This window comes from Salvelinus alpinus, chromosome 21, assembly GCF_045679555.1.
Source record: "Salvelinus alpinus chromosome 21, SLU_Salpinus.1, whole genome shotgun sequence".
In the NCBI taxonomy this organism is placed as follows: Eukaryota; Metazoa; Chordata; class Actinopteri; order Salmoniformes; family Salmonidae; genus Salvelinus; species Salvelinus alpinus.
In genome coordinates this window covers 9,109,374-9,136,240 of record NC_092106.1, presented here as the reverse complement: position 1 = coordinate 9,136,240, position 26,867 = coordinate 9,109,374, and the positions used below count along the sequence as shown (strand labels likewise).

The 26,867-nt window shown below is 44.6% G+C and overlaps 3 protein-coding genes across 11 annotated transcripts in view; 2 read left to right on the top strand and 1 right to left on the bottom strand.

Moving 5' to 3' along the window:
* Positions 1 to 6,188, top strand: part of LOC139547745 (spectrin beta chain, non-erythrocytic 4-like) — a 62,041-nt gene extending 55,853 nt beyond the window's left edge. For 3 of the 7 annotated variants that reach the window (XM_071356783.1, XM_071356779.1, XM_071356784.1), the window contains 5 exons: positions 68 to 137; positions 277 to 560; positions 1,754 to 1,924; positions 2,040 to 2,082; positions 2,272 to 6,188. In XM_071356783.1, coding sequence (XP_071212884.1) covers positions 68 to 137; positions 277 to 560; positions 1,754 to 1,924; positions 2,040 to 2,082; positions 2,272 to 2,544 — 841 coding nt within the window. In that variant the 3' untranslated portion in view covers positions 2,545 to 6,188. The remainder of the gene's footprint in view (positions 1 to 67; positions 138 to 276; positions 561 to 1,753; positions 1,925 to 2,039; positions 2,083 to 2,271) is intronic. The other 4 variants (XM_071356786.1, XM_071356780.1, XM_071356782.1 and 1 more) reach the window with 3 other exon arrangements.
* Positions 6,189 to 8,088: 1,900 nt separating this feature from the next.
* On the top strand, positions 8,089 to 18,236 carry shkbp1 (SH3KBP1 binding protein 1). Of its 2 annotated transcripts, none has more exons than XM_071356776.1 (17): positions 8,089 to 8,288; positions 8,642 to 8,695; positions 8,872 to 8,917; positions 9,045 to 9,118; positions 9,228 to 9,286; positions 9,393 to 9,473; positions 9,560 to 9,730; positions 11,393 to 11,483; positions 11,587 to 11,777; positions 11,984 to 12,099; positions 12,326 to 12,413; positions 12,567 to 12,683; positions 13,167 to 13,337; positions 13,610 to 13,765; positions 13,894 to 14,175; positions 14,269 to 14,401; positions 15,314 to 18,236. In XM_071356776.1, exons 1-17 carry the CDS (start codon positions 8,209 to 8,211, stop codon positions 15,978 to 15,980), a joined length of 2,577 nt encoding a protein of 858 aa, XP_071212877.1. In that variant the 5' UTR covers positions 8,089 to 8,208; the 3' UTR covers positions 15,981 to 18,236. The 2 variants fall into 2 exon arrangements, with proteins under 2 accessions (XP_071212877.1, XP_071212874.1); XM_071356773.1 differs by having other exon boundaries at positions 13,149 to 13,337.
* esrrd (estrogen-related receptor delta) lies at positions 17,302 to 26,867 on the bottom strand. 2 transcript variants are annotated; one of them, XM_071356777.1, is made up of 7 exons: positions 26,710 to 26,867; positions 25,956 to 26,356; positions 24,406 to 24,522; positions 23,387 to 23,497; positions 23,114 to 23,275; positions 22,671 to 22,940; positions 17,302 to 19,165 (listed from the first exon to the last, which is right to left on the bottom strand). In XM_071356777.1, the coding sequence occupies exons 1-7, from the start codon at positions 26,766 to 26,768 to the stop codon at positions 18,921 to 18,923; spliced, it is 1,365 nt and encodes a 454-aa protein (XP_071212878.1). In that variant the 5' UTR covers positions 26,769 to 26,867; the 3' UTR covers positions 17,302 to 18,920. The 2 variants fall into 2 exon arrangements, with proteins under 2 accessions (XP_071212878.1, XP_071212879.1); XM_071356778.1 differs by lacking the exon at positions 17,302 to 19,165 and adding an exon at positions 21,978 to 22,213.

Here is a 26,867-nt window from a genome sequence, read left to right as displayed (position 1 = left end):
TGCGCCTTGGCGTCATTAAGTGCTGTTTGCAGAAAGGTGTATCACTTTTTGTCTTGGCTGATTACAGGGAGAAAAAGTCAGGTGGCCAGACCTTGTTTGATATAGTGGAGCAGCTAAAAGAGAGAGAGGCAGCAACGGTGAGTCTTCTGTTCACCAACTATGCCGCCTTTATTACACAGATAGAGTTATCTATATATAAATACTGTTAATGAGAGTGTTTAACGGCTATATGTTGTATTTATAGTCTAAGCTCTGCCTTCTCTCTTCTCTCCACAGGCACGAGGGGAGGTCCCTAAAGTGCCGAACGGCGTGCCAGAGAAGTCTTCCGGACGTCCAGACCGGCCGCGAGCAAGGGATCGCCCAAAGCCCCGGCGGAGACCCCGACCCAAGGACCCATCTGCAGGAGAGGCCACCACCCGGCGGTCGCGCTCGGCGCCGGAGCCAGGAGTGGCTCAGGGCGTGAGCCCTTCGGTCCCCCAGCCGCCCAGCCACACAGCCCACCACGAGGGCTTCCTCTTCCGCAAGCTGGACATCGAGACCATGAGGAAGAGCTCTAACAGGTGGGCATCCAGGTTCCTAACGGGGGAGGCTGACAAAACAACCAGGCATGATCTTATGAGCATGCTAAGCTAACAAAACAACTGACTTTACCTGCGAAATGTTCAATTGGTGCATGTCACTGGCATTAACATATGTTCCAGCATCTGATTGGTGCCTTAGGCCTCGGTCGACATATACTCCAGCATCCTATTGGAGCTTTAGCACTGGTCTGACATACTGTATGTTCAGACATTCCTATTGGAGCTTACGACCCGAGTTGACATATGTTCTTGTAACCTATTGAAAATAGAATTCTGGGTTGACATATGTTCTAGCATCCTATTTGAAAATAGCTATTTGCTTTAACATATGCTCTTCTAGCATTTTATTGAAACTTCAGATCTCTGTTTAGCCTCTGATCAGAAGTGTATCAGAATGAGAGTTTAACCAAGAGATAGCCACCAGCCATTCCACTGCTTGCAACATGCATGGTGCCTAACCAACACGGTCCCTGACGGAGAGCGGTCTGGTTGATGGATGTTGTTGCTGGGCCTAAGGTCGAACCTGGTGCTGGTTCTGGCCCATAGCCAGTACGATATGCAGCCATAGCCATGCTACCCGCACAGGTCCCTGCAGAGACCCACACATCACTCCGCTTCCTCCCGAGAGACGTTTCGTTCAGTCGGCCATGCTTGGTGGCCTACCACGGGTCTCTGGCCCCCGGATGACTGAACCGTCCGCCTCTCACTGCTGCACTGCCCCCTGGAGGCCATGGCTGACACGCAACGCAACAGACTCATCCCACAAATGAGACCCACTGCTCACTCACCAATTGGATGAATGTTTCTGATGTACATGTAATGCTATGTACATGCCAAGGTAAAGCCTAGCTTTTTGTTTGTTACACTCAATCATCTTAAGAGGTGAGATGAATGTTCACTAATACCAATACTGTCATTTAACCAAATTCTGTTTTTTTTTCTCTCTCCTGTTGCTCCTTGCTGCTGGCTGTTCTTCCTACCTCTCCACAAAGGTAAGCCACGTGTATGCACCTATGCACGCTACGGTCGGCGGTTCATTGTTTGTTCGGCAGTGTGTTCCCCCTCGGACCACTCCGGCCAGTCATCTTGAACGCCCCCAGGTGAGTGAGGTTAGGTGGCATTAAACCTGTGGTTGGTTTTTGCTGAACGCGCCCCGTTTCCCCCCCCTACAGCAGATCCTGGGTCAACCTGTACTGTGTGCTGAACAAAGGAGAGATAGGCTTCTATAAGGACGCTAAGAACACCACCACACCTTACAACAACGAGCCCATGCTCAACCTCGGCCACTGCCACTGCGACGTCACCCTTGGATACAAGAAGAAGAAAAACGTCTTTACACTTAAGTTAGTACTTTGCCTTTTAGGTATACTGTCAATCAGGGTCATGTTGTTTGTCTTGTCTACCGTATAGATAGCCATTTTGTGTGTTACCCTCAACTTCTCTGTCCTTCTGTTTCAGAACGAAAGACGGAAGTGAATTTCTGTTCCATGCAAAGGATGAGGTAAAAGGCATTCAAAAGTTGACTGCTCTTTCATGGAAATACAGTCATATAATAACAATGGGATTCTGCAATGTTTGTCCGTGTGCCAAATAACTTTCTTTCTGTTTCTCACCCTCTCTCTTTCCCTTTCTTGTTCTTTATCATTCGTCCTGTTCCATGCTCTCTCTCATCTCCCTTTCTCTCTCCGAGTCACAGGATGATCTAAAGGCCTGGACCACCAACATCAACAAGAGCATTGCAGAGCATGAGGAGATTGCCAAATGGGGTCAGCCCCAGCCTACTACCTCATCCACGGACGAGGGCACGCGCCGCGACGGCAGCAAGGCCGATAACAAGTCAGAACGGGGAGAAAAGTCTGACCGGGGGGAAAGGCCGCAGAGAGCCGAGCGCTCTGAGAGGTCGGATAAGGGTGAGACCAAATCGGACACCAAGCGTTCAGAAAAGTCCAGCAAGAAGAAATGAGTTTGATGTTGTGCGGTGGGTGGGGGAAAGGGAGAGTGGTATAAAAGACTTCCAATCAAGACCCAACCCTTTCCTCTCATCTGTCTGCTTCAGTTCTGTTTAGTGTCGAAAAAGACAGGAAAATCACCCTGGTGAACTGACATGAGGGATTTGAAGCACGAATATCAGTGTACCCCTCCTCGTTGCCCTCTCTCTTCATCTCTGTTGCTCTAAGGGTGTCAGACCTGGTCACTAACACTTATTGCCTGGCTCGTTCCACCTCTGCCCTCTGGTGGTGATACCGGTGCACTGCAGAAAGCAGATGATCCTCCTAGTCAGGGCAGCAATGTGAGAGAGATGGACACTCATGTAACAAGAGGGTTGTCACTGGTAGTATGAAAAAGTAGCTCATAACGTTTTACGTTTATTTTTTGTAAGAGATGAGCTGTATCTGTATGTAACTCTTGTCTGTCTATTTATGTATTGTATGTCTAGAACATCCAATTGTATACTCCCAAACAAAAGAGAATGAAATATGCCTAAATGTTTTTCACAACTGGCCTCTTTTTGGAGAACAATTATTTTCTGTTTCCTTTTTTGTATTTCTGCTCGTTCACTCTGCCATCATTCTTTTCTGGACTCTCTTTTCTCACTTTGACTTTCTTCAGTACAAAACTGTAATATCATCAAACTCATCCAAATTGAATTTGTACAATTCAACATTGAGCCAGAGGAGAAAGAGAAGAGGCAGGTAACATCAGCCTTCACAAAGCTTGTTCTGGCTTTTGAATGGATGACCTGGAACCTTTACCCGGAGGCTGGCCCCCACGGCCATACTCAGCTATGCCTTCATCTGGGGCCCCCGAGAGGCCCCCAGGGACCCAGCAGCCATAGCCACCCAGCACCAGAGGGATAGGACTGGAAGCCATCTCGCAAGACCAAACCTCCCCCTTTCTTCTCAAAGACTATCAGATGGTGGTAATCGCATTCCACATACCCAGTCAACATTATTTTTGTCCATTCAGAAACTATCACAATGCTTTTTATAGACAGTCAAAGAGAAATTAAGTTGTGTGTGTCTGAGCATGTGTGTGCGGGTGTGTGTGTGTGTCTGTTCAGCTGCTCACCACTCCCAGGGTTTTCATAGCTCAGGTTTTTTCGTTCACATCTGCGTCCTCAGTTCTCCCTCAGTCTTCCAGGCACTGCCGTTCCACAGGCCAGGCTTCTTAACAGCTCAACTAACCACAGGAGTTGATGAGGACACAGCAAGGATCTAAGTTCAGGGGCCACACAGAAGTGATATGGTGCCGATTGGTCACTCCAAGGCCTCAGGAGTGCAAGTCGATGTCAGATGGATGTAAACAAAAGCTTCTGGATGAATGAATCACATGCATGTCTTGCTTGGGATATAAATCTCTTGTTGAGAGGCTTTGCATAGCAGTCCGATCCTATGTTCCTCTCACAGTATGTAGCGATCAGCAACGATGTTCACTTTGTCCCTCTCCATGCATCATACAATACAATTATCTGTTTTGTCTTAGCACTGCAAAGCCATATTTGGTAACGGGAAGTCTCACATTATGGAAGCTAATGGACAAATCCTTTGCCTGTTCCTTACATCAGAGATTTGTACAGAAGTGAGGAGTGACGGAGACGAGATAGTACAGTGCAAATATCATGAAATCTTTCCTGAGTAGCTTTTTCTACCTTGTTTTTTAAACACATTTTATGCATCTATATAGGCGTTGAATGCCAAACCAATGCAATCCACAACAAGGCAAGGATCAGCAGAACTTATTTTTGAATGAACATAACTATCACATGGAATGTGAAATACACTACAATACATGACATAGGACACACTCAGATAGGGCACTGTGGACATCTGTGAGATTTTGTGGTGAATTTTGAGATTCGTATGACACACTACTGAGAGGCATACAGTACAATTAGCATAGTGTAGTGGGAGGATACTAGCAATAAACTGCTAGTCTGCCAAATTCTTGCATTCAGGAGTTTCACTGTGCAGTATTCACTACTATCTATTGTTTAGAGTAGACTTATCTTGCCTGGGCAGCTCATATGGAGGATGTCTCATTCCAAAAACAATATGCTCAATAAAAACGAGTTGGTTTCAAATTGATGTACGCAACTGTCTTAACACTAATTTGGATGTGTCCGAATGGTAACTTTGTTTGGAAGAGTTGCTTACCATTGCATTCTCTGTGTACTGCTGTCACAGATATCCTATTTGTATACCATAGTCTCACTCTAAACAGATTGTATACAGTCAAAGTATTATGGTGGCTTAGGGAGGTTGCCAGGAACTTATTGTTGATGCGAAAAGAGAATTTATATGCAACTTTTCCTTTGCACTAAAACACTCCCCCATTGCACAGTGCTATTGCTTGAGGAGCAGTGGTGCTTAAGGGTCTGAGAGGGAAATGTGTTTATTTCATTACAGGAGAATGTTTGAATTATCTTCATGAATGAACATTAAGTACACTAGCCTGAAAAGTCTGAGAGTATCATGTTCAACCATGATATGAGATTTCACATTGCAGTTTTTCATGCTCGTCTTGCTTGTTACACTTTACTAACAGCTGGAATTCCAGCTACAATGCATGAAGTACGAGTTTCGAAAAGCCATCACATCCTAAAACCAAACAGGCCTATACAATTATTCATGCTATCTGGATAAATTACCAGTAGTCATTTTCCAAATGTGGGCCAGCACGTCTGTTGTCATGGCCAAGGGCCCGATCCATGTTATCCTGTACTTTTCTGTTTCACAGAGGGCAATTTGAGCTTATAGACTTTCAAATGACAAACCAGCTGGATGTTGTTAATGACTAGAAAGCACAATTTTATAACCTACAGTTGATACACACAAGCATTAACATGTCATAGGGAGACTTGTGAGAGGAATCCCATTATTGATACAATGCTTCTGTATTAGCTGTGCACTCATGATGTTTCAGTTATGTTAGAACATCATTGCGTAACTGGGCATCTGTAATGTGTGATGTGCATTAAGTCCTGGAGTGCTTCCTTCATGAAAGCATTCACACCGCAACTGTTACAAATCAATAGTCTAATGCCATTATAAACTAAAATCCGTATTTTCTAGAATACGTTATTTTTTTCATTTCAGGGAATAATGATTACGTTGCTGTTTTCATCCAGGATGTTCCATTGTTATTTGTTGACAAAGTCGATGCTCAACACCTACTGTTCATTTCCTGACCTTTGACCCTAGAGCACCACTGTTTTTTGGGAACTACTGAATGGATGTTTTGCAAAGTTCAACAGCTTGATGACCTGTACAATATGTAATTGCTTAAAGTATTTACATGTTAGTTGTTTTTTTTGCTGTGAAAGGGAGAAAAAGTTTTTTTTGGGGGGGGGGTTTCAACAAATTGAAATATCCATGGGGCAAATGGTTCATTTGTACAACATCAATGGAAAACATCACAATATCAGGACACAGAAGTTGCATGAATTACATAGTCGCTATTATGATACTGCTCTGCATGTTTTGAAGTCTCATCCCGTCGCTATACAATCACTGTACAATAATGGGGTGACACACTTACGTACATGGAAAAGGTGAATGAATGAATAATAATGTATAAAACAGATCCAACTTAAAACCATTGACTGTGTACAGTTGTTTCTTTGAATTGATAAATACAAATTGTGATATTGAAAAAAACACTGTGTTGTTAATTTTGTTTGCATGTGCAGTTCAATGCCAACGTCTTGTCAATTGGCTCCACAAATATATGCAGGCCAAAGGGCCATGTTGGACCAATACTAATTCCAGTTACATTACACCTTTTTCTAATTATGCAAAGAAGAGTGAAAGTATTTACTGTATTTGATAACTGTTTTAGTATTAACACTGCTCGTGCATAAAAACATACATTTATGTATCACTGCTACTACAGCTAGAGACAAAATAGCAGCGAGTCCACATAATATTATTGAAGCTAACAACTGCAGACCTTCAACCATCTTATCTGTTCACGCAGTTTTACATGTATTGAATGAATAATGCTTTGATTCATTGTGATAATGGTTTACAGGCATGCTGAACAATGTGCCTAGCAGCTTGGAGCCCAGTTGTGAGGGGAACTTTCTCTTTCTACTTTCTGTCTGTTATGTCACTGTCACCTCCACCCTGAGTAGATACACTATATATACAAAAATATGTGGACACCCCTTCAAATTTGGGGATTTTGCTATTTCAGCCCCACCCGTTCCTGACAGGTGTATAAAATTGAGCACACAGAGCATACAATCTCCATAGACAAACATTGGCAGTCGAAGGGCCTTACTGAAGAGCTCATTGACTTTCAACCTGGCACCGTCATAGGATGCCACCTTTCCAACAAGTCAGTTCGTCAAATTTCTGCCCTGCTAGAGATGCCCCTGTCAACTGTAAGTGCTATTATTGTGAATTGTAAGTATTTAGGAGCAACACTGGAGCCACGAAGTGGTAGACCACACAAGCTCCCAGAATGGGAATGCCGAGTGCTGAACCATGTAAAAATCGGCTGTCCTCGGTTGCAACACGTCAGCACAAGAACTGTTCGTCAGGAGCTTCATGAAATGGGTTTCCATGGCTGAGTAGCCGCACACAAGCCTAAGATCACCATTCGCAAGTGCCAACTGTAAAGTTTGGTGGAGGAGGAATAATGGTCTGGGACTCTTTTTCATGGTTCGGGCTAGGCACCTTAATTCCAGTGAAGGGAAATCTTAACGCTACAGCATACAATGACATTCTAGACGATTCTGTGCTTCCAGCTTTGTGGCAACAGTTTGGGGAAGGCCCTTTGCTGTTTCAGCATAACAATGCCCCCATGCACAAAGCGAGATGCATACAGAAATGGTTTGTCGAGATCGGTGTGGAAGAAATTGACTGGCCTGCACAGAGCCCTGACCTCAACCCCATCGAACACCTTTGGGATCAATTGGAACGCAGACTGCGAGCCAGGCCTAATTGCCCAGATCAGTGCCCTACCTCCACTAGGGCTTTGTGGCTGAGAGGAAGCAAGTCCCCACAGAAATGTTCCGACATTTAGTGGAAAGCCTTACCAGAAGAGTGGAGGCTGTTATAGCAGTAAAGGGGGGACCAACTCCATATTATTGCCCATGATTTTGGAATGAGATGTTCGATGAGCAGGTGTCCACATACTTTTGGTCATGTAGTGTATATACTGACCAGATCATATGCATTGTGCCAAACGTTGATTGTAGCCTACGGCAGGTAGCCTAGTGGTTTGAGCATTGGGCTTGCTGCTATTTATTTAACATGCTAGATCAAATCCCTGAGCTGACAAGGTAAACATCTGTTGTTCTGCCCCTGAACAAGGCAGTTAACCCACTGTTCCTAGGCCATCATTGTAAATAAGAATTTGTTCTTAACTGACTTGCCTAGTTAAATAAAAAATAAATATACTGTAAAAACAGTGATTGGGTAAACTGCGCCTGTACTTTGCACTCCAGAACACCTGGTGGCGCCGTGGCGATGACAATTTGGTTGTTGTCTACTGTCAGACACCACAGAAAGAGGTTCTGCTCTCAGGAAGTTGCAGCAGAAACAATTATGTGGCTTACGTTGTCGTTGTCTAAATACTTATTGTGATGGATTAACTCAATTATTTACTTTGTGGGCAATGCATGAACATTCCCACATTTAAACATATGGCTAATATGGCAAGGACCGGAGACATTATCCATTTAAACGTTGGAGGAAAAAGGTGAGGACTGGGATTACTTTGAATAGCTAGCTAAGTTACCGCCAGCAAGCTATTGTTGGTGGGTGGATGTTAACTAACGTTAGCTATCTAAAAGTTGCTGGCTGGCTAGCTAGCTAGCTAACTAGATAGGACAATGTTACCTGCTGGCTAAGTTAGCAAACTAACGACTCATAGTTAAATATTTTTTCCAGCTTAACGATCTCTCTGACAGTAACGTTAGCTACTGATTTCACAGTGCAGCTGTGAACGTGCAAAGTTAGCTAACGTTAGCTAAGGTAATGTTCGCTTGCTAACTTCTTAATGGTTTTGAACATGATCAAACTATGCTCATTTGCCTGATCATGTTGTTTCAGGTTCAGCACCTCCAAACAGACATTGACATGGGTCCCAGACTCATTTTTCTCAAGGTAGGTAGCTATCTATTTATTTTGAGACATAGGCCAATGCCTTTATTAAAGTCACAAGTGTCTTCATAATGACTCACTCCAGCTCATTCATTACCCGGACATAGTGATGGCATATGGTCATTTGCTGTAGACCTTACTTAGTGATGCTAACTAGTGAGTTGTGTTGTCTCTGCCAGTCTTCTAAGTGGGAGGATCTCAACCTTGAAGGATGAAACTGGAGCGGTAAGTTGTCTAAAATAGATGGGAAAAACCTAGGCTGTGTGTATATATAAACCTATTTGATATTGGCAACCACTTAGGCCTATATATAACACATTTGTAATGTACTGCTGACCTTTATCTCCCACAGATCTTCATAGATCGGGACCCATCTCTCTTTACTCCCATACTGAACTTCCTGCGCACCAAAGAGTTGTTTCCCAGGTGCTGATTCCTTTGGTTACGTTCGTTTACATTTAATAAGTAAAATATATGTTCAGCCTTGATGGTAAGTTGTTTTCCCAAATTAGATTTCTTAACCTTTCTTTTTTAGGTCCATAAATGTGCACCTGCTAATGCATGAAGCTGAGTTCTATGGAATCACTCCGTTGGGTAAGAAAGTGGCCAGTAGCTAGTCAAATACAGCTGTGAATGAGAGGCTGTCTTTCATTGTGTGTGTTAGTGTCTCCACCTTGGTTACTTTTTGTCTCTTCCTCAGTGCGTAAGCTGCAGCTTTGTGACGAGCTGGACCGATCCTCCTGTGGAAACGTGCTCTTCAATGGCTATCTCCCACCTCCAGGTAGGCAGATCTACTCTAGATTTGACTTCACTTCAAGGGCAGGCGTTTAAAGTTTGATTTCCTGACCGTCTCCTCCTCTGGACCAGTGTACCCGGCGAAGCGGCGGAACCGTCATAGTGTGGCGGGGCCTCAGTATATGGGTGGGCGTGCCCTGCCCATGGAGAGAGCTCCAGTGAGACGCAGCAACACTATGCCACCCAACCTAGGCAACGCGGGCATACTGGGTAAAGCAACGATGGAGGAGAGGATAAGTGGTGGTAAGGCCTCGGAATCACATACACATTTAACATACACATTCAACAAGCATTTCGCTACACGCTGCAATAACATCTGTTAAATATGTGTGTGACTCGTAAAATTTGATGTTGAAAATGTGCAGCAAAACGCTTATGTGGTAGTTCCCTCAACAGTGCCGTACAACCAATATCAATAATAACAATGAAAGAGTCAAGTAAAAAATAACAAGTAATAGACGAGGTAGAATGCATGTGACATATGGAATCTATCGCTTAACGTTTAAACTGCCTTAAAAAAAAAAAAAAGTATGTTCCGTTAAAACGATAAGAAAAAATCATAAAATTCCACGTCAATTCACAATGCAGAATAATGGTCCTATTACGTATTTATCACCGCTAGAGCTGGGCAATGTAGTTTTATCTACCGCAGTCATATATCCTTGAAAGCGCCTCGGCTACGGCATGTTTGTCTGGGTACACTACGACTTTTTAAATGCCGACACAGAAACGTTCTCTGGAGATAGTTTTCGAAGCACCGCTGAACGGGTATTTTACTTGTCTGTAAAGGAATGCCGCTTCTGAAGCGGGACTAACGTCCATCACTCGACAGCTGTCAATCAAATAATCTCGAGCTGCCTGCGCGCACACCACTCTTTTAAAAAAACAACTTTAAAGTTGGTTAAATACCGTGACTTACCAAGCCATTTAGTAAAAAGAAACCCCATCTTCCTGTAGGAATCTACTCCTAAGATTCAGTATTTTTGTAACGGAGGAGTTAATTATTAGGCTACATTAATTCAGGCTATCGTTCATTTAGACCGTATGCAGGCCATATAAAGTTTAAATCTGTGCAGCTGGTAAACGTTTGAGTTGCCAATAGCCTATAAATGAATACAAGCAATTTTTGTAGCCTATAGCCTATTCAATTCTGGGAAATGTTTATTTAAGTTTCAATTAAACTAGTTGGTTATCTAACCCATATTGAATGTCAGGGTATTTTGTTATGTTGGCTATAGGCTTTCATTTGGGAATTAGACGGCTCTTTTTCAAAGCAATTTGAGTTGTCAGTGTTGCTTTGAAAATAAGAAGATAGGACTGTCATTCTTAATTCATGGCATGGTTTCCTTTTATCCAAATGTTGAATAGAGATGCAGACAAACTCATTCATGCAGGGAAGGGGAATGGCCTAATTGTCGATTACTCTGGAGTTATAAAAACAATCCAAATAAATTGATGTCAATTGTCGGGTCAAGGATCAGCTCTCTTAATAATTCTATGTGGGTGGGTCGGGTTGCAGAGAAAAATCTGTCCTGATGTCGGATATTGGGTGGGGCTGGCGCGGAGCGAGTGTGGCTCCAAAAAACTGCAGGACTGTGTTTGTAAGTTTATGTGTAAGGGGTTGGATGTGTGGGGAGTCGGTGCAAACAGTCTCTAAGGTGCAGATAGTCTCACGGTACAGGTCTGTGCAGGGAGACAGCTAGGGTTTAGAGTGAACCGTCGGTGGTCCTTTATGATCTTTCAAGCCAGTGTTTTTACGTTGTATTTAGCGTCAGTATTGTCTATTCTGGTTGCGCTGTATTGAAAGTAAAAGCTCTAACCTGGAGCCATTCTTTGTTAAGGGAATATTATCAAAAGGAGGGTTCACATTCCCCCACACCTGTTCCTCTTTCCCTTCCGATACAGCTCAGCTTGCAGACCCAGGCATGGTCCGCATCATCTGTGGCCACCACAACTGGATCGCTGTGGCTTATGCCCAGTTTGTTGTTTGCTACCGGTAAGAACACAAGACTTCCATGTACGATATCACAGCGTCATATGAATCGGTCTTTTTGGTAAGGACCGTGGAGGGTGTTAACTGTGCTGTCCTCGTCCATCAGAGTGAAGGAGTCTACAGGCTGGCAGCAGGTGTTCACCAGTCCCCGTCTGGACTGGGTGATTGACAGGGTGGCGCTCAACGCCAAGGTGATGGGCGGCTCCCTGGGAGACAACGACAAGATGGTGGCCGTGGCCTCGGGCACAGAGATCATCCTCTGGACTATCTGTCCCGACGGCAACGGCAACGAGATAGGTCAGTCTGCAAACGAATGTGCTCGCAAGTCTAAAAGTAAAGCGCAGGTGTTAAAACAAATATTATAGCTATGATATAGTTTTTAATCACTCAAGATATTTGTTGACTTGTCTTTTAGTATTTTAAGAGACCACTTTTCTAGGTTGTTCTGGGTGCTTATGTAAGGGCCGTGCTAATAGGTCACCATTGTACCTGCTTCCCTCCAGGTGTGTTCAGTCTGAATGTCCCCGTGGAGGCTCTCTTCTTCGTGGCGAACCAGCTGATTGCCACCAGCCACACAGGGAAAGTGGGAGTATGGAATGCGGTGACCAAACATTGGCAGGTAAAGTTGTGTCCAAACATTCTGTAAGAATGTCACGCCAACAGAACACATCACATGATGTGTAGTAATAGTATATGCGGTCCTGTATGGTCCTTGCAACGCCAGGATGGTGGGTTCGATTCCCGGGGTCGCCCATATGTAAAATGTTGCGTTGACTAAATGCGATATATTATATGTGTATTGTACATCAGTTGTTCACGTTTTCCTTTTGTCTTTCCGTTCTCAGAATCAAGACGTGGTTCCCATTAATAGTTATGATACTGCCGGCTCCTTCCTAATTCTAGGCTGTAACAATGGGTCCATATATTATATAGGTAAGGGAAGTCCTCTTTTCTACCTATGACGCAACAATGGAAAACTATTCAAACAGTTTGTCCGTATAGAAGAATGCAGTCACGAGGTGTGTTTGTAGTATATGAACACACGTGCGAAGTGTAGACCTCTCATTGACGTGATCTTGTCAACAGATGTTCAGAAGTTTCCATTGAGGATGAAGGACAATGACCTCCTAGTGACAGAGTTGTACCGCGACCCCACGGAGGACGCCATCACTGCTCTCAGCGTCTACCTCACGCCCAAAACAAGTATGTCTGCCTGTTTCGATTTTGAACTTCACTGAAATGAATAGCTTTTTCTGCGTAAAAAAAGAAAAAAAGAAAAGATTAACAAGTATCAATTAGTCAATCGTGGTTATTGGAAATTCAATCTTAATAGATGCATGGTGCTAAACAATCATTTTCTGAAAAACTTGTTTGCCATTTATGGTCAGCAATGGTTATTTTATAGGCAGTATAATTGTATAGGCAGCTGGCAGATTTTGAATGATTCCTGGTGGCATTTCGCTAACTCTTTGCCTGACCTTTAAACTAATCTTGACCTTTAACCTAACCTCACTTCCCTAACATGAACCCTAACTTAAATCAATTTCGATCCTAATGCCTCACCTTAACCTTTTTGGGTCTGCCGGCTGACTATCCACTTCCATTTCTTGATATGCGCGGTACATAACACAGCATGCGTTGAGGCTAAAATGGTGTATGGGATAAAAGTCCCCAATGTGTCGTCAGGCGACAGTGGCAACTGGATTGAGATCGCCTACGGGACCAGCTCGGGCACGGTGCGGGTCATAGTGCAGCACCCGGAGACCGTGGGCTCTGGGCCCCAGCTCTTCCAGACCTTCTCAGTCCACCGCAGCCCCGTCACCAAGATCATGCTCTCTGAGAAACACCTCATATCAGGTGAGAATGGTTGGCCGGGAGCCTCCACCTTCGAGGGATGATCGTACATTTTTCGGTGTATTCTACCATCTCTGCTTATGATGCACATTCATTAATTTAGCTACATTTCTCATTAGGATCGATCGATTGATGTTTGGATGTCGGCTGACACAGCAATTACGTTAAACATTGACGTTGCTGACAAAGCAGCGTTGGTCATCCAAGTTTGGTGCAGAAGATGGGCCCGTCATGCAGATGTTTTTTGGGCTAACCCTGTTGTGTCGTGTTGTCAGTGTGTGCAGACAACAACCACGTGCGGACCTGGACGGTGACTCGCTTCAGGGGCATGATCTCCACCCAGCCAGGCTCCACCCCCCTCACCTCCTTCAAGGTCCTCTCCCTGGAGGACATCGACGGCCACGGGGGCTGTGCTGCCGGCACTGAGATAGGTGAGCAGACAGATGTCAAGTGTCAAAAGTGGACACTGGTTTTAAATGTTAAATAGAAGTGAACATTTTAGAGATGCAATGGGAAAGGACTGTAATGGTCCGTACTGAGCGTTGCTCTTCTCTAACAGGTCCGTATGGCGAGAGAGACGACCAGCAGGTATTTATCCAGAGGGTCGTCCCTGACACAGACAAACTCTACGTGCGCCTCTCGTCCAACGGGAAGAGGGTGTGTGAGGTGCGCTCTGTGGACGGCACCTCCATCACCTCCTTCATGGTGCACGAGTGCGAGGGGTCCAGCCGCATCGGCTCACGTCCCCGCCGCTACCTCTTCAGTGGCCACGCCAACGGGAGCATCCAGATGTGGGACCTGACCACCGCCATGGAGATCGCAGGGAAAGTGGACATCAGGGGTAAGACAACCCGCGTGGCTTTTTGTGTTGACTTTTGCTTTTTGTTAAGTGACGTGTCATAGACATTGGGTTCTCTGTCTGGTTGTCACACAGCGCTGGGCGGCCCCACAGAGGAGGAGCTCCTGGAGCTGTTAGACCAGTGTGACCTGGCTCTGACCCGTACGCCTGACATGAGTCCCGCCGCCTCCTTCATCCACTCCTCCAGCCCCCGAGCCTCCACCTCCAGGTACACCAGCCACCATTGGCACCTGCTACATTTCCCCATAGAGCTTCATATGTTAACCTACTGATGCTCTCCTTTTTGCAAGATTACATCATATTCAGGGCATAAAATGAACACCCGCCACCCACCAAATGCGGGTAGATTTAAGTATTGGCGGATAAGAAAGTCTACTTCACCAGCCATGTTGGGGGGTGGTCAATTGGCATGTCTCTACAATGTGAGAATTATATTTGCGTTTGTGAATAAAAATAGTTAGAAGTCAAGTATGAGCATGTGTGCGAATTGCGATTTGTAGCAGAAAAAGTCGCTGTTTTCAAAGTACAGTATTTCTGCTGTTTTGTTTCATGGCTGCCAATCGCACAAAGAAATAGGAATCCTACATCCCACCTCACGCAGCAACAGCTTCACGCACTGTGAGTGAAGCGCCGATAGATTTATTTTTGGAGGCGCTGGCACAAGCATAAAAGTTGGTCTAATTTACTCAAGTTAGCAAAGTGAGACTTTGTCCTCGTGTTCACATTGTTTTCTTCACAAGCGCAGTTGTTTTTCAGTGTTAGTTAAAATCTGCTGCTTCAACTGATAGTGAAGAGACGCTGTAGACGCGCCGTCCTACTAGTCACATCCCAAAACTTAGACAAACCTGACATGACTTCAGTAGCCCCGTTACCACGGTAACCTTCCACCCTTAAAGGGGCTGCTGAACATTTTGTCTCATCTGATATTTTGGTTAAAATAAAAAATGAAATTTAGCAATATACCACATTAGTTCTTACTAATACATTACAAAGCATGTTTTTTGTTGTTGTAATTATGGCCAAAAATCATTTTGGCTGGTAAAAAAAATCTGTGGCGGGTAGATTTTTTTTCATCTACATGCCACTGATCATAATCTCTCTGTTTATCTTCTCTCTGCAGTTTGCAGTCCCAGCTGAGTGAGAGCTCCAAGGAGCGCGGGGCCAGAGGAGGTGTGAGCAGCTCGGGTCCCTTCTCTGGTAGCCTGCCCCGTCAGGCCCCTCCGGTGCCCCTCACCAAACCCCGGGATATGAATCTCTCCATGGTGGGGTTGGGCCTCCAGCCCCACCACCTGGGTCTGAGCCAGGCTTCCCTCAGCAGCAGCGGCAGCCCCCGGCCCGGCCGCACCGCCCTCCAGGACAGAGACCGGGACGGAGGCATGGGGTCTCTGCGCAGGGGCAGCTTCGTGGAACGTTGTCAGGAGCTTGCCAAGGTCTCGGACTCTGCAGGAGGGGCTGAGGGGGGCACGCGGCGCAGCCTGGCCGTATGCTCAGAGTTGGAGGCTAGACTGGGCCTACGGACCCCCGCCTCTTTCTCCATCCCCCCTGCAGCCTCTCCCGCCTCATCTTTATCTTCATCACTGCGCCGGCCACATCCCACCTCACCCAGCCCTGCCCCTGCTACAATCGTCAGTCCAACCCGCTCCCAGACCCCCGTGTCGCCTCGTCGAGCTGACACCTCCCCTACTACAGAAGCCCCGCCCCCTGAGGCTGCAGCAGCCACCCCAGAGAGCTCCTCCCCTGTTCCCCCCACCAGTCCTAAACCCCCTATGAATGAGACCAGCTTCTGACTGGCTCGGTGATGTATGAGTGAGTGGACTAACAAAGGACGCGTTTTGTGTTTGTGAGCGTGTGTGGTTTAGTGACGGCACATATTGTCATATTTATGGGCTTTTCCTTGTTTAGCATCAAGGATACATATCAAATGTCATTCCTCTGTTTTCAAAAGGGCCAGCTGTGATGTAGGCAAGATTCGTATACAATATATCCAAATGGTCAATGTATTGGTGATGCAAATTATAACTCCAGCCATGTATGAATGTGTTCTGTTGCATTTGGTAGAGCAGTGCATTTTATTCAATTGCGCTGAACAAAATATAAATGCAACATGTAACAATTTTACTGAGTTACAGTTCATATATGAAATCAGTAATTTTAAATAAATAAATTAGGCCCTAATCTATAGCTTTTACATGACTGGGAATACAGATATGCATCTGTTGGTTACAGATACCTTAAAAGAAAGGTAGGGTTGTGGATCAGAAACCCAGTCAGTATCTGGTGTGACCAACATTTTTCTTGTGCAGCACAACACATCTTCGCATAGTTGATTGTGGCCTGTGGAATGTTGTCCTTCTCCTCTTCAATGGCTGTACGAAGTTGCTGCATATTGGCAGGAACTGGAACACGCTGTCGTACACATCGATCCAGAGCATCCCAAACATGCTCAACGAGTGACATGTCTGGTGAGAGTGCAGGCCATGAAAGAACTGTGACATTTTCAGCTTCCAGGAATTGTGTACAGATCCTTGTGACATGAGGCCATGTATTATCATGCTGAAACATGAGATGTCAGAATAGCACGACAATGGGCCTCAGGATCTTGTCACTGTATCTTTGTGCATCAGTGTAGGCTGGTGGGAGGAGACGGACTCATTGTAATGTCTGGAATGGAATACATCGAACGGTATCAAACATCAAATATATGGAAACACATGTTTGACTCATTTCTATTCATTCCATTTGAGCCATTACAATGAGCCTGTCCTCCTATAGCTCCTCCCACTGTCCATTCAAATAGCCATCGATAAAATGCAGTTGTGTTTGTTGTCTGTAGCTTATGCCTGCCCATACCATAACCCCACCGCCACCATGGGGCACTCTGTTCACAACGTTGACATCAGCAAACTACTCGCCCACACGACACCAGATATGCTGTCTGCCATCTGCCCAGTACAGTTGAGACCGGGATTAATCTGTGAAGAGCACACTTCTCCATAGTGCCAGTGGTCATCAAAGGTGAGCATTTTCTCACTGATGTCTGTTACGATGCCAAACTGCAGTCAGGTCAAGACCCCGGTGAGGATGATGAGCACGCAGATGAGCTTCCATGAGACGGTTTCTGATCATTTATGCGGAAATGTAATTACATGTAGTAGTAAATACATGTAGTAGTCTTTACCCAACACTGGGTTCCACCATCATGGGCTTGCAGGCTGAAGTGATGTATAGGCCCACACCTCCTAAACCTTTCTGATATCCTCTACAGATTTCTTTCAGTCTTCCTGTTTTGCACTACAGTTGGCTTTCTGTAGCTTAAATGAATGAACAAGCCTACTGTACACGCAGTATCAATGTGGTGATGATTGTTGAAGAGGAAACCGATGGAGAATCTATAGAACAATGATAGACCTTTTATCATTCATGTTTAGTTACATCTGACTAACTTACTGCCATTTTGGATCATTCTTTTTCAAGTCGTCTTCCAGATCACGACCCAGTGCCTCACGTACCTGTGTTTTATATCTTCCCCAATGGGTTATGAATTGTACGAAACCAAAGGTAGTCATTTAACCCAATATCCTATGTTGTTTTTGTACATTTTATTTAGATCCTTTTGTCTGACTATATAAAAGAAAAAACATTGAATGGAAATGTTTGAATGGAAATCTGTCTGTCCATTAACTAACAATAATAATAATAATTTTGGCAACAGTGGGATTGCTTTATCAGTAGCAAAATGTTACCCGAGGATGCTGAGTGCATTTCATATACAGTACCCTCCAGTTAGTCACATTTCTAGCTTTTATGACTGTACTTTTCTAATCTAATCTGGTCTTCTTTAATCGAATAAAACTAACTAATTACAGTGAGCCTACTTTTTGGTTCAACATGAAACGCAATGTTCACACTCCAATGTCTGTCACACTCTAAACGCATTTAATTCCAAAAGCATTTTATTCAAAAGCATACATACTAGTATGAAAGCAGTTAATGTCTTTGTACAGTGATCATGTAATAAATAAATACATAAATAAAATACAAAATGGCGTCGCACCTTCTTAGTACAGTATGGTAAGGCAGGGAAGTCAGAATGTGCTGTTTGTAATGATAGCAGTACTAATAGTTTGGTTCAGCCTGGCTAACTGCTTGGAGGCATTTGGCTATGTGATCTCTAGCTACCAGAATGCATCGTCAATAACCGTAGTGCTATTATGTTTTCACATGAGTGACATCCTTTCATATTGACTGAATATCATGGCCATCGAAAATCGCCATGATATAAAAAATAAAAAATAAATTTGTACATACTCTCCTCTGAAAAAGTACCTAAAAAATATACTAGACTTGGGACTATTCAGTCTTTATCGCTGAAGCGTTATTGCACGATAGCATTGTAAAGATCATTTCCGATTGAGCTGACAGAGACAAAAGTTGACAGTGAATGCAGTCTCCGCTAATGCGGGAACATTGCCTTTAAATTTCAATCACACTTTAACGTTGAACTTCCGCGACACGGATTGAATAGAGCCCTTGACTTTTACCCTAAAAAGAAACAACACTTGTATAAGTTGTTCTATTGTACGCAATTCTTATAAGTCAGTCTTGTTCCGTGACACCATGACTTGACATAAAACTGTGAACCACCAAGCCCTGAACTTCTGACCCCTCAACAATGGGGCACCTGGTTAAGGTTTGTGGGGGTCAATGGGAGGTTAGGTGTAGAACAGTCATATTTTGGCGTCCAGCATCTCCAGGAAGAGTTTGTGCATGGGCACGCGGCCCTCCAGGTGGAGTCTGCAGAAGGTGTCCACGGCGCGGTTGGCAGTCTGCCGGAGCAGGGGAAGGGTCATGAGAAGCTTGCCTGCCCGGTGGAGCTCTGCTGGGTGCTGGGAGCTCTCGTACTCCTGCAGGGCCTCATGGAGTCCGTCCTGGAACCGCTGCACTGCCTCCACACTCTCCAGGTTCTCTGCATCTGAGCGGGGAGAGACAAGGTCAAGCGAGGCCTGTGGGTGTTTGGGTGTGGGTGGAATCGGGTGTTAAACCTCCCCTTGTTTCGGCATGACAGCATGTCAGATCCCATTGTCCACCTCATTTGTTTCTCCATTGAGGGCTAATGGACGGGCCAAGGTTAAGTTGCATGCGGCCAACCCTCATTTTTCCTGAAAGGACTGTAAATGTAAAAACAAAAGCTCCCTCTGATCCTTCTAGCCACCTCAGGCGGTGTGACTGCCCCGGAGTGTCAGGCTAACGCAGCCAGACTCGCCGAATGGATTTCTGAATTCCTGTGATAATTTGCGGGGCAGATGGATTTATTGATTAGGGCTGAGGGCAGAAGCAGCCTTCTCACTGTTGGATATTGATCAGTTTTCACTTGCTGGGGTCTGGGGAACAACAGCGGGGAGGGGTGAGAGAAGTGGGTGTTGGAGAACAGATTTGGCAGAGACCTAGACCTCCCCTCTCTCTGTCATGGTGGTCTGAAGAGTGGCAGTTTATACAGAGGTGATTGAATAACTATTATTCAACTGAACTGCATGGATTTTTTTGTTGTCGAACAAAAGTATGTAGTATAACATGGGTTCACAGAATGACCCCTAACAAACAAAATACAACGTTAGTCATATCAAATTATTAATAGTAGTTAAAAAATTGAATTTAAGTGGAGGGCTGATACTGACTTGGGTATGCTGTGAGAATGTCATTGCTAAAATATGGGACCTGTGAGGGACGTTTGCCAAAAACCTGGGAGGGACGTTTACCAATATGGGGGGGCTAGCCACTCATTTATTCCCTGACAGCTAGCAGCTTTTCAAGTCATTGACCATCATTTAACAGGCTTGCACTGCTAGGGGACCTGACCCTGGAGCAAAAGTGTGTTCAAGGACACACCCCGAGGGAAAGGCACTGTGGATCCCACTTAGGGGCTTTATTCAGTCAATATCGCCGAAGCGTTAAAGATTGTGCGATAGAAATGTAAAGGTAATTGAGCCGACATATGCAGCGCTTACAGTGAATACAGTCTCAGCTAACGTGGGAACATTACCTTTAAATTTCAATCACGCTGCAACGCTGAACTTCCACGATACAGATTGAATAGAGCCCTAACTCTCCCCACAGGCCTTGAAGGAGTGACTATGTAGGGCTGCCTGAGGACGGTGTAGTAGATTTAAAGCTGAATTTAACACAATTAATTATTGTACGCCGTAGCCAGGCAGGTTAGATAGTAGCATATCTTTTTGGTAGTTCTGCCACTCTTATAATGCTTTCTAAGAGGGATTGTCAAGTGGCTTGCGAAAGTATTCACCCCCTTGGCATTTTTCTTATTTTGTTGCCTTACAACCTGGAATTAAAATAGATTTTGGGGGAGTTTGTATCATTTGATTTACACAACATACCATTTTTTTTGGCGAAACAAACAAGAACTAAGACAAAAAAATAGAAAACTTGAGCGTGCAAACTATTTACCCCCCAAAGTCAATATTTTGTAGAGCCACCTTTTGCAGCAATTACAGCTGCAAGTCTCTTGGGGTATGTCTCTATAAGCTTGGCACATCTAGCCACTGGGATTTTTGCCCATTCTTCAAGTCAAAACTGCTCCAGCTCCTTCAAGTTGGATGGGTTCCGCTGGTGTACAGCAATATGCATACCACTGCTGGCTTGCTTCTGAAGCTAAGCAGGGTTGGTCCTGGTCAGTCCCTGGATGGGAGACCAGGTGCTGCTGGAAGTGGTGTTGGAGGGCCAGTAGGAGGCACTCTTTCCTCTGGTCTAAAAAAATATCCCAATGCCCCAGGGCAGTGATTGGGGACACTGCCCTGTGTAGGGTGCTGTCTTTCGGATGGGACGTTAAACGGGTGTTCTGACTCTCTGAGGTCATTAAAGATCCCATGGCACTTATTGTAAGAGTAGGGGTGTTAACCCCGGTGTCCTGGCTAAATTCCCAATCTGGCCCTCAAACCATCACGGTCACCTAATAATCCCCAGTTTATAATTGGCTCATTCATCCCCCTCCTCTCCCCTGTAACTATTCCCCAGGTCGTTGCTGCAAATGAGAACGTGTTCTCAGTCAACTTACCTGGTAAAATAACGGTAAAATAAAATAAAAATAAAATAAATAAAAAATATTTAAGGCATACCACAGATTCTCAATTGGACTGAGGTCTGGGCTTTGATTAGGCTATTCCAAGACATTTAAATGTTTCCCCTTAAACCACTCGAGTGTTGCTTAAGCAGTATGCTTAGGGTCATTGTCCTGCTGGAAGGTGAACCTCCATCCCAGTCTCAAATCTCTGGAAGGCTGAAACAGGTTTCCCTCAAGAATTTCCCTGTATTTAGCGCCATCCATCATTCCTTAAATTCTGACCAGTTTCCCAGTCCCTACAGATGAAAAACATCCCCACAGCATGATGCTGCCACCACCATGCTTCGCTGTGTGGATGGTGTTCTCGGGGTGATGAGAGGTGTTGAGTTTGCGACAGACAAAGCATTTTTCTTGATGGCCAAAAAGCTCAATTTAGTCTCATCTGACCAGAGAACCTTCTTCCATATGTTTGGGGAATCTCCCGCATGCCTTTTGGCGAACACCAAACATGTTTGCTTATTTTTTCTTTAAGCAATGGCTTTTTTCTGGCCACTCTTCCGTAAAGCCCAGCTCTGTGGAGTGTACGGATTAGTGGTCCTATGGACAGATACTCCAATCTCTGCTGTGGAGCTTGCAGCTCCTTCAGGGTTATCTTTGGTCTCTTTGTTGCCTCTCTGATTAATTCCCTCCTTGCCTGGTCCTTGAGTTTTGGTGGGTGGCCCTCTCTTGGCAGGTTTGTTGTGGTGCCATATTCTTTCCATTTTTTCATAATGGATTTAATGGTGCTCCGTGGGATGTTCAAAGTTTCAGATTTTTATTATAACCCAACTCTGATCTGTACTTCTCCACAACTTTGTCTCTGACCTGTTTGGAGAGCTCCTTGGTCTTCATGGTGCCGCTTGCTTGGTGGTGCCCCTTGCATAGTGGTGTTGCAGACTCTGGGACCTTTCAGAACAGGTGTATATATACTTAAATCATGTGACACTTACATTGCACACAGGTGGACTTTAACTAATTATTTAACTAATTATGTGACGTCTGAAGGTAATTGGTTGCACCAGATCTTATTTAGGGGCTTCATAGCTAAGGGGTGAATACATAATTTTACTTCACCAATTTGGACTATTTTGTGTATGTCCATTACATAAAATCCATTTAAATTACAGGTTGTAATGCAACAAAATTGTAAAAACGCCAAGGGGGATGAATTATTTTGCATGGCACTGTACAAGGTTACAGCTACACCACCGGTCAAAGGTTTTAGAACACCTACTCATTCAAGGGTTTTTGACCGGTAGTGTACTTTTGACCGGTAGTGTACGTCTCTTGAGTCTGCTCTGTCACAGCTGACAACACCAAACTACTGATAACAGATATCCAGTGCATGCCATGTAGTTAGTACCTGAGTTGGCGAGGGCCATAGCCTTGAGGGTGACCACCTCCTCTTGGCTCAGGTTCATCTGCTGGTACTTGGTGGTCAGCTGTCTCAGGGCGGTGTAGAGGTCAGAGAGTCCGGCCGCTCTGCACTGGGCCTGGTCCAGACGCAGGTTCCCAGCAAACACCAGCTCCTCCCCATAGCCCAGAGACTGAGACACCACTGACAAGACCAGTGTCTCCATCCAACCACTCTGCAGCAGGGCCATCTGGTCCACCAATGAAAGGGCAGAGAAGCCTGGAAGGGCAAATATGGAAATGTAATACTCCATAAGTTCTCACAGTATAAACAGTTGACTTTGTCCATTTGTACCAGTGTAAAATGGCATGGCATAGTATTTTTTATTTAACCTTTATTTAAGGGACTCATGCATATTTAACATGACATACAAGAGTAACAGAAGTGGGTACCTGGGATATGCTTTGCCCAGCCAATCATGACCAGTAGTTCCCTGTTTAGGAGGTCACACAGCGTCAGCAGGGCTTTAAGGTTGTCGTCATTGGTTGAGTTGTCAGGCGTGGCACACAGGGGGGCTGGCTCTGTCAACAGGAGCTGGGAGATCACTTTGTTTCCTGAAAGAGGTCAAACAGATATATTAGTAATGTACTCTATTGTACTCCCCGTTTGTGACTGACACGGCTCTTATTGGAGTGTGTGAGTGTTGCACGACAGAGGGTACACACCGTTGGACTTGACGGGGTGTGTGTCTGGGGCCTTCATATAAAGAGAGAGGCCAGAGTCCCCCCTTCTCTTGTACTTCTGACGTCCTCCTCTTACTCGGTCCATGCGAACACCTGTAGTGACACAAACACGATTATCAGTAATCATCATGTTTCTTCATTGATTGATCCTCAATCCCCAAGTCAAGAACAGACAATGGAAGGTGCAGAGTGGTAATAGATAGAGCCATGGCTACATGGAACTCTATTCCACATCAGGTAACTGATGCAAGCATTAGAATCAGTTTTAAAAAACAGATACAAATACACCTTATGGAACAGGTGTGAAGAGACACACACACACAGGCCCAGACACACGCTTACACATACACATGATAAGACACGCACTCTACACACACGTACACATGGGTTTTGTATTGTAGATATGTGATAGTTGAGTAGTGGCCTGAGGGAAATGTAACGTCATGTAATATTTTAAATTGAATATAAATGCCTTAATGTTGCTGGACCCCAGCTAAATGGGATCCTTAATAAATACAAATACAAAAAGAGGTTGAGTAATTAGAAACTCTACTTCAGGCTGTATGTGTTCTGTGGGCCTGTATGTGTTCTGTATGTGTTCTGTGGGCCTGTATGTGTTCTGTGGGCCTGTATGTGTTCTCTATGTGTTCTGTGGGCCTGTATGTGTTCTGTATGTGTTCTGTGGGCCTGTATGTGTTCTGTGGGCCTGTATGTGTTCTGTATGTGTTCTGTGGGCCTGTATGTGTTCTGTATGTGTTCTGTGGGCCTGTATGTGTTCTGTATGTGTTCTGTGGGCCTGTATGTGTTCTGTATGTGTTCTGTGGGCCTGTATGTGTTCTGTATGTGTTCTGTATGTGTTCTGTATGTGTTCTGTATGTGTTCTGTATGTGTTCTGTGGGCCTGTATGTGTTCTGTATGTGTTCTGTGGGCCTGTATGCTTAAGCATGTCCATTTATTGAGCCCAGTGATTCCATTGAGATCAGTTGGTCATCAAGTCTCACCTTCCTTCATCATGCCGGCACGCAGGCACTTCTGGAAGCGGCACGCTTGGCACGACTTCCTACGACGCTTGGTGATCTCACAATCGTTCATCACAGGGCAGCTGTAGTCAATGTTACCTGGAAACACAGAAGGCGCAGCTCTGTTTACAACCCGCCCTAGATACTTGAGGTTACCAGTCAGCAAGGCCAATGTCGCAATAATGTAATCCAAAAGGTGATACTGCATTTTACAGTATCTTGCTTACAGTGCATTCTTGATGCTTAACTTTTCAGTCAGCCTAAAGGTCAAATTGTCATGCTGTAAAACAAAGTGTGTGTTTAGGGGGTGTGCCACCATGGCTTACCCTTGCCATCTGGTGGTTTACTGAGTTTCACTGTCTGTGGCACCATGAAAAAAGTCAATTGCCTCTGTGTTCGCTGGCACCCTGAGCTTTCACACAGCAATCAATAGAAGCCCAGACAAAATACAGATATTGATTGGTTATTTCACACTGAGCCTAACTCCCACCACAAGTGTTATAACGTTTGGCCTCACACAAGACAAAAAGGGATTTAATAGAGTATTGACTAATTTCTCCCACCCATCTATACCCAGACAAGCGAGTCTGGATCTGGGGGTGATCTAGGGGCCAAGCGCCCTCAATCAATGAGCTTCCCCCTAAACCCTCCCCTGTCCCCTGGACAAGAGGCTCTGAGATTAGGGCATCCAAATCACAGCTCCAAATTTTTAACAGGAGATTGGCACCTCTTCAGATTGCTATTCACAAGAAATTAAAATGTGTTGTGTGGTGTCATAGGCACAATAACACATTTATCTGCATTTTTATACTTTGAGATGGCCACTGTTGCTAAAAGAACACATTATGAAAATCCACTTTTGATAAATGAGAATAAAATAATTAGATAAAGTAATTTTCATTCAACTTTAAGCATACTTGAAATTAGGCACATAGTAAAATATTGCTGAAAATCAGTCATTAACGCATCAGGCGTCACTAGATCAATATCATGCCTCAGTTATTTTGGAACATTTGAGCAGAGAATAATCCTCTCTAGTTTCAGAGAGCAAAAATCCAATATTTCGGATTCTATTAAGAAATCAGATATCTATGGCAAGACGCATCATTCACCCAAGTTTCGTCAAAATCGGCCCAGTGCTGTCTGAGATAGGCCTATCGCGTGTGACGAACGTACGAACGGACCGAGACAGATCCACAGATTTCATCGTGGGGGACAATAAATAATTTCTGGGGCCATCAACCAATATGGAGCACATCGAGTCTTCACACAAAAATCAATTCCATAGCTGAGTCTGCGGCTGACATAACTATTGGAAATCTGTGTATGCTGCAATCAGACTCATTTGCGCTTCCCCCTCTAATAGATTATTGATTATTTTATTAATTAAAATCTAGCCAAGAACTTCGTCATGTCCTAAATGTATCCCACGTGCACGCTCGCACACAGTGCACGCAACACACACCATTACAGACGGCTTGATTCTGATGTTCTATCCGTTTTTTTGCAAAAACGTATACACTTTTGTTTACCTTGAATTGTTCTCTTGAAGAAAGCCTTGCATGCCTCACACGACGCTACTCCGTAGTGATATCCTGAGGCAAAGTCGCCACAAACTAGGCACAGCCTTTTAAGTCCAGAGCGCAGAGACGATAGGTAGTCACATTTGAGGATGGAGTCAACGTGCTCCGACCAAAATTTAGCTGCGCCGCTAGTGTCCGGTGCTGCGCTGACAACGCTGCCGCTGCTGCTCGAACTCGGGGACTCCGGGTCCATCGAGTGACCCTGTGAGAATAAACTGTATCCACTGCTATCCGAGCTTGGACTGAATGGTGTGGTGCTGTCCAGGGCGAAGATAGGGCTGGGGGGATCCGTCTTGATACATGTATCATCTGGTGAAGGAGCGTCGTCGGTGTTTGAGGAGGCCAACAGGCTGATGGCACAATTGAAATGATCATGACAAAAATATAATCTCACTGAAATAACACCATATTATTGATTCTGCGAGCTGCTACAATAACAGTGTGGCATGCAGACCACAAGATTGTCTGCCACCTCAAGGACCACCACCTCTATTCATGTTCCCAATGGAGGAAATCAACTTTTGCACTTATTCTACAGACAATTAATAATAACTTTAAAAAAAAAATTAAGCATTATCTAATGCTTTAATTAAAATAAACACAAATTAACAGCACACAATTAATGGCAATCAGATGAATGACAAAGAAAACGTATCTATGATATGAATGGCAAAAAAATAACATAAATCTCAATAATTCTTACTGGTTATGCTGGCTGAGAAAATTGACGTTTTCACTCAGGCAAAAACCCTTTAGATCCATATCAAGGAAGAAAGTCTCAAGGAGATTTGTCAAGGCAGTAATAATATTCTAGTATCCTTGTTTGGGAGCAAACGGTAGAGAGATAGTGACAGAGGGAGG

Coding starts and splice junctions, on each gene's coding strand:
- shkbp1 (XM_071356773.1), top strand. CDS start 8,209: ATGAACATTCCCACATTTAAACATATGGCTAATATGGCAAGGACCGGA. Junction 8,289..8,641: donor TTAAACGTTGGAGGAAAAAG/GTGAGGACTGGG, acceptor ATGTTGTTTCAG/GTTCAGCACCTCCAAACAGA. Junction 13,766..13,893: donor TGCTGCCGGCACTGAGATAG/GTGAGCAGACAG, acceptor CTTCTCTAACAG/GTCCGTATGGCGAGAGAGAC.
- esrrd (XM_071356777.1), bottom strand. CDS start 26,768: ATGGATCTAAAGGGTTTTTGCCTGAGTGAAAACGTCAATTTTCTCAGC. Junction 23,498..24,405: donor TGCCGGCATGATGAAGGAAG/GTGAGACTTGAT, acceptor GTGTCACTACAG/GTGTTCGCATGGACCGAGTA. Junction 19,166..22,670: donor TATGGCCCTCGCCAACTCAG/GTACTAACTACA, acceptor CTCCCCGCTCAG/ATGCAGAGAACCTGGAGAGT.